Source organism: Hydra viridissima, unplaced genomic scaffold (assembly GCF_058129835.1).
Source record: "Hydra viridissima isolate aposymbiotic clone 2 unplaced genomic scaffold, HvirCarnegie_v1 scaffold_15, whole genome shotgun sequence".
NCBI classification, from domain to species: Eukaryota; Metazoa; Cnidaria; class Hydrozoa; order Anthoathecata; family Hydridae; genus Hydra; species Hydra viridissima.
This window is the reverse complement of record NW_028324314.1, coordinates 9,884,391-9,895,000: the sequence shown is the minus strand read 5'-3', so window position 1 is coordinate 9,895,000 and position 10,610 is coordinate 9,884,391. Positions and strand designations below refer to the sequence as shown.

Sequence of the window (10,610 nt, the reverse complement as noted above, 5' to 3'; positions counted from 1 at the left end):
GTATTAAAAAAATGTAGTTTTTTTTTATGGGTACCCCTATGGTCGGTCCCAGCAGTCCGAAAATTACAAAACTTATATTTTTTGTAAATAGGGTCACTTACAAATATTTTAAAGATATCTTAAGGGTTATTTTTGTAGCCTGATATATCTATTTTTAGATTCTGTTTTGTTTTAATGCAAAAGATGATGGAAGTGGTCAGCCCTACCCATTTAAATACATGATGTTTATATTTGGGAGGTAGGGGGGGCGTATATATATTTTTTCCTATGTATTTTGAATAAAAAATATTTTTATATTGCATTTCTTTTTTAAAGAAAAATTATTTTAAAGTTTTCAACCAAGATTTTTTTTCTGTTGTCTGAAATTTTAGTCAATGATCTGCAACAACTAATAAATTAGCTTGGCTATCTTCTTTGTTTCTGAAAGTTTCAATGAAGTCTTGACCAAGTTTATTAGCACGTTCTGCACTATCATTTACAACTAGAAGACCAGTGACATAATTTTTAAATCTAATAAAACCCAAAAGTTTTTCCCAGTTTGATGAACTGATTTTAAGCCATTTTGTCTCATGTAATGTCATTTTTAATAAATCAAATAAAAACCAGCTTTTAGGACCAATAAAATCTTCAATATTTTTTGTTATTTTTTTTTTCATTCTCAGTAAAAATTTTGGAATTCAGTTTCCCCATCTTATAACTGGTGGACTTTGCTGTTTGAGCTAATTTAAGAGCTAATTTTTGTAGCTGATCTACAGGTAAACATTTATCAGCAAGACACATAACCACAAATCTTTCATTTAAATACCAATTGTGCTTTTTAAGTGATTTCAGTATGGCTTCCGCTGGTTAAAAACTGAATTCAGAATATTGTATCAGAACGTGCTAATAAACTTGGTCAAGACTTCATTGAAACTTTTAGAAACAAAGAAGATAGCCAAGCTAATTTATTAGTTGTTGCAGATCATCGACTAAAATTTCAGACAACAGAAAAAAAATCTTGGTTGAAAACTTTAAAATAATTTTTCTTTAAAAAAGAAATGCAATATAAAAATATTTTTTATTCAAAATACATAGGAAAAAATATATATACGCCCCCCCTACCTCCCAAATATAAACATCATGTATTTAAATGGGTAGGGCTGACCACTTCCATCATCTTTTGCATTAAAACAAAACAGAATCTAAAAATAGATATATCAGGCTACAAAAATAACCCTTAAGATATCTTTAAAATATTTGTAAGTGACCCTATTTACAAAAAATATAAGTTTTGTAATTTTCGGACTGCTGGGACCGACCATAGGGGTACCCATAAAAAAAAACTACATTTTTTTAATACACATATCAAAAGGAACCAGAAAAATTATTATGGTATTTTTTTATTGACTTTGGTGTTTTATGCCCCACCCTAATATATATACATTTATATTACTATGTTCTTTTTACTACATTTCAAGTTAAATACAAATTTTAGTTATTTCATCACCTAACCAGGGTGTTAACTAGCCTGATGGCACCGCATATAACGCGGAATTCCCAAATTTTCAAAATTTCCCAAAAGTACATAAAATCATTTAAATAAAACGACCTTTAATTAACAGACTTAGATTTTAAGTGTTACGCAAGAAACGTAGAAATACTTAGTAAACGAAGAAAATAATTTAGATGATCGAAAACAATTACTTTATTTACAAAAGAAAAAGCGTAGCAAATCATTCAATTCAAAGCCTTTTAAAAAGCGTAGCAATTTATTTAAAAAGAAATAAAATGCGTTATTTTTTAATTGACGTCAGTTGTTCTTTAGATTTTTCATTTCGCTTGTTTTTTTATTTGTTTTTTATTTTAGACTTTTTATTTTCACTAAACCAAAAAATGAAGGACCTTTTTTTTTTTTTTTTTTTTTGCTCGACAGCCGAAAGAAAATTCCCAATATTATGATAACACTGTATAAATTTTATTCCTGGGTAACACACTGCTAACTACCAAATGCATTTTTCATTTAGTTTTAAATTTTTCATTGAGAAGTCATTCAATCATAAAGATATATAAACAAGAAAGGCTGTTTTTAATTTTTCATAAATGAAAATTCACTGAGAAATTACGCACCTTCAGTAAAGGTCTGGAAAGGTTCATTTGAATGAACTCACGATGCACTTGAGGAGGAGCATGAGTAAAAAAACTACTATCATCACCACCATTAACCTAAAAATAAAAACTCGTAAAAATTTATAACTCAAAAAAAAACTTAATAAAAAAATTTCTTTCTATTTATCAACATTAACAAAATCACTTTTAAGTTTTACCTCACTTTCTACATCACTCTGATCACTAGCTTCATTATCTTCACTATCATCATCTTGCTCTTCATGTTGTTCTTCTATTTCTTCTTCATTGTTAATCTGGCTACCATTCTCTTCTTTCTCTGTAACTTTTGCAGATTTACCATCCTTCTTTTTCTGTTTTAAAAAATTAATTAAGAAATGTATATATACATAAATTAAAATTTCTTTTTTTTTTTTTACTAAAACACTTTTCTGGCAGTTATTAGCTTGCAGAAGTCATTATCTCTATCTGGATGGAATAATTAATGCTATAAAGTATTTTTTATGGAAACTAATTTTTTTTTATCAAAAAAAACTTTTGTTGAAATGAATAATAATTTAACACTATTTTCCCTTGTATATTTAATGTGACAAATAGACAATGCTTTCAGAAGGTGGAACACCATGCTATCAGTAATAGATGGCACTGTAAATCTGTTATGATGGGTAAAAATAAAGAGCTTTAGTGAGTTGATATAGGAAAGATTAGTCGAATACTCACTGTTGTAAAATATAAAACTTTTTGAAACCATATCAAAACATATTCACTTTTAGGATTTTTAAAAAAAAACCAAAACCCTTTTATGTTTATTATGCAGTTTGTTGATCTAACAAATAATAATGATAATAGTTACCTTTTCTTAAGCATAACTTTTTTGAGATATGACAGACCTTTCTAATTGGTTAAGTGGAAGGTGCAACCTGATTTTAAATGTTATGCACTTCTACTGTAATAGTCCAATCAAAGTCCTCAACTAAATTCACATGAGTTTTATAATAGATGATACATGTAAAAAATATAATAAATTTGATTCTCTATGGTTAGAAAGATCATGCATCCAGACCCTGACTCTAATGTTCAGAAGCCAAAGTGTTGTAACTAGAGATTTTTAAATAATTGAAATAGAGGCATTAAATGGTCATAACAAACTCTGATTTTTTAACAAATGTCTGTAACTCATGGACTATATCCTTCAGCTCAGAATCTTTCTGTAACTTTAATTGTGCAGTATGTAGAGCCTTTAACTAAGTGCATTTCAGGTGAACTTCTAAGATCAACTGTGATTGTATTGACATCAGAAAGTAAAAGAGGATTAATACAAGGATTTTATAAAAGGAGGAAAGTTGAACAGAAGTTCAATAATCCTTTTTCTTAGTATTCTCATTTTCTTTACTTTTCCCTTTTCAGTATTCTTCCCTAACTCTTAGTACTTTTTATAGTCTTCTCTCATACAGGGTTCTTGATTTAGCTTCCTTGAAAGGACAAACCAATTTCATATACAAAAGTAGCATGGATGTGTGAGAATTCGACACAGTTTAATATCTGCCACTTCATTAAATTTGATTTCAGATGAGCCAAACTTATTAAATAATATTTTAAAATAATAGAATTCTTAAACATCAATGTTAGCTGCATTAAATTAAGAAAAACCAGTAATAAATTATTTAAAATAAGAAATAAATAACAACAACAGCTATAAGAAAGTTTAAAATTATGACTGTCAAAAGTTTATGTTTCTCAACTGTTTTGTATTAATTTAAAACAACATAAAATAGTTTCTAATCTTTGAAAAATTCTCTTCCTGTGCCTAGCTGGTTTTATTTTGTTCTTCATAGGGATTGGAGTTCTTAGATGCTTGTGAGGATTGTAGACCTCATATCAAAACATTCAACTTTCAGTTAATTTTTATAACTTCTCATTATGTTATTGGTATAATTTATATATGTTATTTTGATAAACTGTTTAATGAAAAATTAATGCTAGCTAGAATAATAGATAAATGCCAGCTTCATTAATTTTTTTTTTTTTTTCTAATTAAATGGATAATTCAGCCAACATCTAAGAAACTACTTTAACACTTTCTTTCTATAACTGATTACATTAATTAGTTCTATTATAATTTAAAAAATACCAAAACTCTTGATTTTAATACCTTACGCTGTTGAACCTTTTTTTTTATTTGCTCTTCAATAACTTCTGATGAATCCTTACTCACAAAAAAAGAAAATAGAAAAGTTTTTTATTACAAGTAGACTTTCTGACGTATAACAAAAAAAAAAAAATTAAGAACTTGCATTTTTTATTCATATTTAAATGATAAAACATATTGTTCAATTGTTAATTAACAAATAATAAAGATGAAAATCTTTTTTATCAAGCTGATGGGAATAATTAAACAAACATTATTTAATTGCTGATTGAATTTTAATACACTTACCTGCCCTTTAGCACTTGTTTTAATGTTTTTATTTATCTTCCATGGTTGCTGCAATGCACCATTATCAAAATCAAATTTGAAATCAGTAGCAAAATCTTCTTTCAAACTAATTTTCTTCTTTCCCTTTGTAAAACAAAAGCAGTAGTGTTTCTGTTATTTATCAAAATTTTAGGGGATTTTTTTATATTATCTATTTTTTTCTTTAAATATATTAGTGTATCAGTTATTAGGTAGACTTTTTAATAATGTAAATATATAAAAATATTATATTTAAAATATAAAATATAGAGCACCTAGATTCAAGAAAAAGTTTTTCCGCACTTTCTTAGCATTTGAAAAATTATTATCATAAATTATCATCTGTTATTTAAAGTAAGTTTACCAATCTTATGGTTTTGAGCTTTAATAATCTATTTAGTTTTTTTTTTTTTTTTTTTTTTTTTCAAAACTAGAATGGCTTAACAATCAAATAATGATAGAATATCTCTAAGGAAGATGTTTTTTAAGTTTTTATCATGAAATAAACAAATTTAAACTTGAAAAACAAGATAAAGAGAACAGGAAAAATTGAGAACAATGTGAGTGATGAAAGGGAAATGTAATTTAATGATTGATAAATGTTTGTTGAAATATTTTAACCTAAGCAAAAAAAGATCAAGAACTTGATGAGCAAAACTTTGTAGAAATGATCTCCTTAAAAGTCATTAACTTACATTTTATAAAAAGGCATAGGTTTTAAATAAAATATGGTGATTGGCTCTAAACCTTAGTGTTCCATGATTCAGGAAGCTAATATCTGTTTGGTAATTTCTTCTACTGAAAAGTAAGGCAAAAAAATTGAAGAACACTTTAAAACAAAATAGAGGCACTCATCAAAATCAAAGTCTTAAAAAAATTTAAAAGTCAATGTCCAAACATGATCAAACAATATGCCTGTCATTACAACAACAAAAAAAAAGAAAGAAAATACACATCCAAAAATTTTTCTTCTGACAAATCTAACTGAAATAACACATTTATACATGTTAATAATGTATTAAAGATGACTTGAGCTTTGAAAGTGAATTGTTTGTTGATTTTAATAACAACCTATTATCAAACGCATAGACAAATTTAATAGTAAAAGAATGTCTAGAAAACAACTTGGGTGCTAATAGGGTTCAAAATTCAAATCCTAATTTTTCTAATTTTAAGTTAATTTTCTGAACTTGTAAATGAAGATATAAAGATAAAGCTCATTCACACTTTACAATTTGCAATATGAAATTTAATTATTAGTTAATAAAACTAAACTTCTTTGACACATTAAACTTAGAATATCATAAAAGGAATGTTTATGGAAAAAATGGGAGAAGTTTGAGACATTCTTGTGAAAATGCTGCTGGATTTTCAAAATCTATGGTAATTGGGAAGAAAGTATTTTTTTCTGCAAAATATTTATAGTGATTCTCAACATCAGAATCTTGTTAGTGTCTGTAGATTAGGAAAAGCAAAGTAGTAGATTTTTGGAAAAATATAGTTAAAAAAGAGGTTTTTTTTAAATAAAAGTGAAATTTCATCAAGTGAATTATATCCAGTGATTGCAATTTTATCCTCACTGAGTGCAAATGAGTCAATGCAATTGCATGCAAGGATTAGTTTGTTATCAGAAACATTACCTTAAAATTAAATGTCTGTCTGGACACAACTATCCCTACAAGTCAAGCGTTGTGTTTTCAGCTCTAAAAATATGATTGGCCTTTGAAATAAAGTGAAAGAGACATTTGGATGCATCAATATTACTTTACAGAGTGAATCATGAGAAAAGTGAAGATGATGAAATCATAGAGTATTGTAATTTTTCTGTTACAATTAAATAAACTAGTGTAAATTTAAAAGTAAGTACATTTACATTACAAAATTTGATGGAACTTGGAGCAGAGATCCACAACTAGAAAAATATGCTCAGAGCAGAGTTTATTTAAAAGATTTGCTCTACAATTCTGCCTACTTGAACTTAATCAAACTAAATTTTAAATGCTATAAAAAAAATTATTTTTTTTGAGATTAAAGAGAAACTTTATTCAATGTAATTGTATTGTTTTAATGCATTATAAAAACGTACTTTAATTTGTTTAAACTTAACTCAATCAAGAACTGCATATACTTTTTAACTTAAATTAGTTTAAACATCATAATTATGAATGTCTTAGAATAAAAATATATGGATAGCGATGTTTAAATTTTACATGATGCAGTTTTTGAATGGGTATGCATCATGATATCGGTATTATCGTCAATTTTATCAAAACATTTATTATTGATTAAGTTCCAGAAAATTAGAATAAGTTCAATTAAGAAATTTTTATTGACTTGTTCAAACAGTAAACCTTTTTCGAAGATTTTAAATTTTCTTCTTCGTCATCACTTTCGTCAAGCTCAAAACCTTTTATTTCCTCATCATCTGATTCTAAGGTTTTCACTGATAGAAAATGTGCCATTTCAAATTAAATCTTATATAGCTCGTGGTTTTGTTTTGTTCCGCTTTAGTTTATTCTGCAAAATACTATACACATATTTCGAATCGCAGGAATGATCACCACAAAAACAGCGTATTCAAGCCATTTAATTTGTTATTTATTAAAATACAACTAATGTTAATTAAAAAGTCTAAAAAAATAGTTATAAAAGTTTTAAAAAATGTTATAAAAAAAGACTAAAAGTAAATAAACCGAAAGTCATGTTGTATTTTTAAAGAAGATGCAACTCTCAAATTTTAAATGCTGACATTTTTTTTAGTGATATCAACAAAATAACTTTTCATTTTCTTTTAGCATAAGTTTTTTAATTTTTCAATTAGACATGACCTTCTTTTGTAATTCATGGATCTTTGAAAAATCAGTAAATGCTAACGCAAAATTTAAAATTTTAAGTTTAAGTTTGTATTTAATAATTTTTCAATTAACAATAACAATAAGTGTCTAGAAGCCTCACAAACCACTAGCTTGGGTGGGGATATAAAATGAATGTTATAGTTAGTGACTCTTTGAAAGGAGAAATTTGAAATTTCAATGAACGAGACATTGAATTTGAAAGAACTCAAAGAAGAAGGAAAAGAATAGATGGCAAAAGATTGACGGATTTTTTTTTTTGTATGACTACATAAATGTTGTTATATGGTTTTTCATGATGGAGAAACTGATTCTGATTCCAGGAACGAATGTCCTAAATCAATCCATTTTAATGCAAACAAACTTTAATCAGTGAAATTATATATAAAAAGCTTTAGGAAAAAATGCATTGAAAGAAAGTTAAACCTCCAACAGAGTTAATTTAACATAATATTGATAAGGCCTGATTTGTGAATAAACAAGCTCTTCATTCAAATTTCAAACCACATTTGAAAACATTGGAAAGATATTGAGAAAAATTTGGAAAACATCTTTTACATCCAGACTATTCAAAGCAGCTTCTAAAGAATAAATTCTCTAGCAATAATTGTTCTGAGGAATGTACAGAATCTTCAGACTTGCAAAGACTTGAGCCAAACAGCATGGCATATATTTTTTTGTGAGAATGTATTGACATTATCAGACCCTCACCAGCAATCTTAGTCTATCAGCTGTCAAAAAAATTAAGTAAATGTTTACTTTTATTATTATATAACAATAACGAAAAATAATAATTTTTATCTAATTTTAAAAATTAATTTTTGTTTGTTTTACTTTGTATTAATATCTTCAACAAATTCTAGCGAAACCAGTTTGTTAAGTATAAAAGACATTAACCTGTTTCATAATATTGGGAGAATAAAAGTTGTGAATGTAAAGGTTTGACCACAAATACTTGTTGCATAAGCTTTGACCTTCACTATTTTGTATTTGTTTAGCATAAGGTCCAGTTAGAGCCAGAGAAAACAGATTTAGCCAAATTAAAACTACAAACCCATATGGGTTGTACGAATATTAAAATAAGTACAAAAGTTCTCACCCGTTATCGAATATTCGTCCCTGCCTAATATCACTGTCTATTATATAAACTTCTTTTAGTTTTGTTACTTGTGTATGTAATAAAAAGTAAAATCCCACAAACTTTTATCGAGTTTGATTAAAATAAGCATTTTTAATCAATCAAACTAAAAGCAAACCCTGGGTTTAATAGTAACAACAGCAGTCAACAATATCAATAATGGTCCCTTTGTAAAAGTAAATTTCTTGATCTTTTGTTGTCAATAAAATATTTTCTCTAATACAATTACTCATTTACAGTGATTACAGTTTTTGCCCTCCAGAGTGAGTTACTTGGGTTTATGATCTTTGGAAAGATTTACGAATAATGTTGCAAGTGATATTTGCAATTTACTACCAACAAAAGAGGAAAAAATATTGGCTACTAACCAACAAAAGAGGAAAATATTCCTTCAAAAGATATTGCTAAACTGTTCATAAAAACTAGACCAAGGATTTCATCAGCATATAAGTAAGGTAAGATCGACAAAGTGGTATCAGCATAATTTTAATCATGAAAAGTTAAATTTTTGAGGTAAAATCTGACTAATCGGGAATATTGGTAAGTTTATGAAATGTGGGTCACTTTATTGAAATTATTTTTTCACACCAACTACATAAAGTTTCAACTTATGCAGTACTTTAAACACTTATATTTGGATTTCTTGCCCCAAAATCGACCCAGATACAAACTTTCTGCTATTTAAGTATTCTGTAATTGATTTTATAAAGAAAAAATAGAAGGTTTGCTTTGATTTAAACTCCGTATTTTAGCATTGATAATATGACAAATTCGAAATTTTATTTTGGACGATTCAGACCTCGATATCTATTGCGAGTGTGGATATTTGTTTAGACAAGAGATATGTTTAGTCTTTCGGGAATATGTTTGTTTTGTTTTGTTATGTTAAGGCGTTTGGGTGTTTATGGTTGGGTTGCTAGATTCCCTTCAGTAATGTGTGGGTGTAGTTCGTTTATGGTGAGTGTAACGGTAGACTCCTCGACTTCTAATACTTTTGACCTACGTAAAACTTAACAAGAAAATCTTAATAAACTTAATAACAATATAATAAGTTCTTAATCGAAATAAAAATGGTAATGATGCTTACTTGTTTTCTTTCTCGTCTTACTTAACAAACACTCTTAGATAAAACTCAAGGATATTCTTTTAACATTTAGATTACATATCATAATATGTAATCAAAAGAAACTCAAAAATATTACCACCTTTGGACTCATGGCTAAAGTGTCTTTCTATATTCAATCTATTTTGATTTTAAAAGCCTTCTTTTTCTCTATGAAAATATCCATTTCCTTCAATTTCTTTGCCTTTTTTTGTCAAAATCCCTTTTTCTTTTTATCCCAAAACTCTCTTTTTAAAAATTTTTCAGAAAATTATTTAGATGTTGTTTTAGAAAAGACAATGGATATTATCTTCAAGTTCGTTCAATGCCTTTGTTTCAACCTCTTAGTCTTGATTCTCTAAAACAGGTTTTACCAGTTATCTTTTTGCTCTTGATTTGTTTGTAAAAATCAAAAAATAGTTGCAGAATTGCTGAGTACTTTACCTATTAAACTTTCGTTTATCAGTGTTATAATTTTACAAAAAATCGTTTTATCAGTGAAGTTAAAATTGAATTTTTGGTTGTTAATGTGAAAATAGTTTTTTACTTCAATGGTGAGACTGATTTATTTTTCATGCAGTTGTACTTGTGTATCCACCTTGTGTTCTTTGATCAAATACATTAAATATTTGACTCGTGTAAAACTTAAAGTTTATGTTAATGATTTCTTCCGTTTTCCTTCCTCAGACTTTCCTCTACCTAGAATAGACAACCAGATTAACGAATTTTCAAAGTACTTTTTCAGTACTCCTGATCTTTCAAACGCCTATCATCAGAGATCACTTCTAATAAAATACAAACCATAAACGACTTTTAAAGCTGATGGCAAATTATATCAATTTACTCGATTGTCATTTGGTCCAGCGAATGCCGTCACTGTTTTTCAACGGAAAATCGACGAATTTATAATTGATAACTCTTCAAAAAATAACTACACGTATTTGAATAATATTACGGTAG

At 27.3% G+C, this 10,610-nt stretch overlaps 1 protein-coding gene across 1 annotated transcript in view; it reads right to left on the bottom strand.

The window, feature by feature from the left end:
* LOC149878574 (putative ATP-dependent RNA helicase DDX27) overlaps positions 1 to 7,086 on the bottom strand; it is a 17,575-nt gene extending 10,489 nt beyond the window's left edge. Inside the window, exons 1-5 of the mRNA XM_090072892.1 lie at positions 6,910 to 7,086; positions 4,541 to 4,663; positions 4,256 to 4,309; positions 2,304 to 2,456; positions 2,107 to 2,202 (exon numbers count right to left, since the gene is read on the bottom strand). Of these exons, the coding sequence (XP_089929018.1) occupies positions 2,107 to 2,202; positions 2,304 to 2,456; positions 4,256 to 4,309; positions 4,541 to 4,663; positions 6,910 to 7,020 (537 nt within the window). The 5' untranslated portion in view covers positions 7,021 to 7,086. The remainder of the gene's footprint in view (positions 1 to 2,106; positions 2,203 to 2,303; positions 2,457 to 4,255; positions 4,310 to 4,540; positions 4,664 to 6,909) is intronic.
* Between the last annotated feature and the right edge of the window lie 3,524 nt (positions 7,087 to 10,610).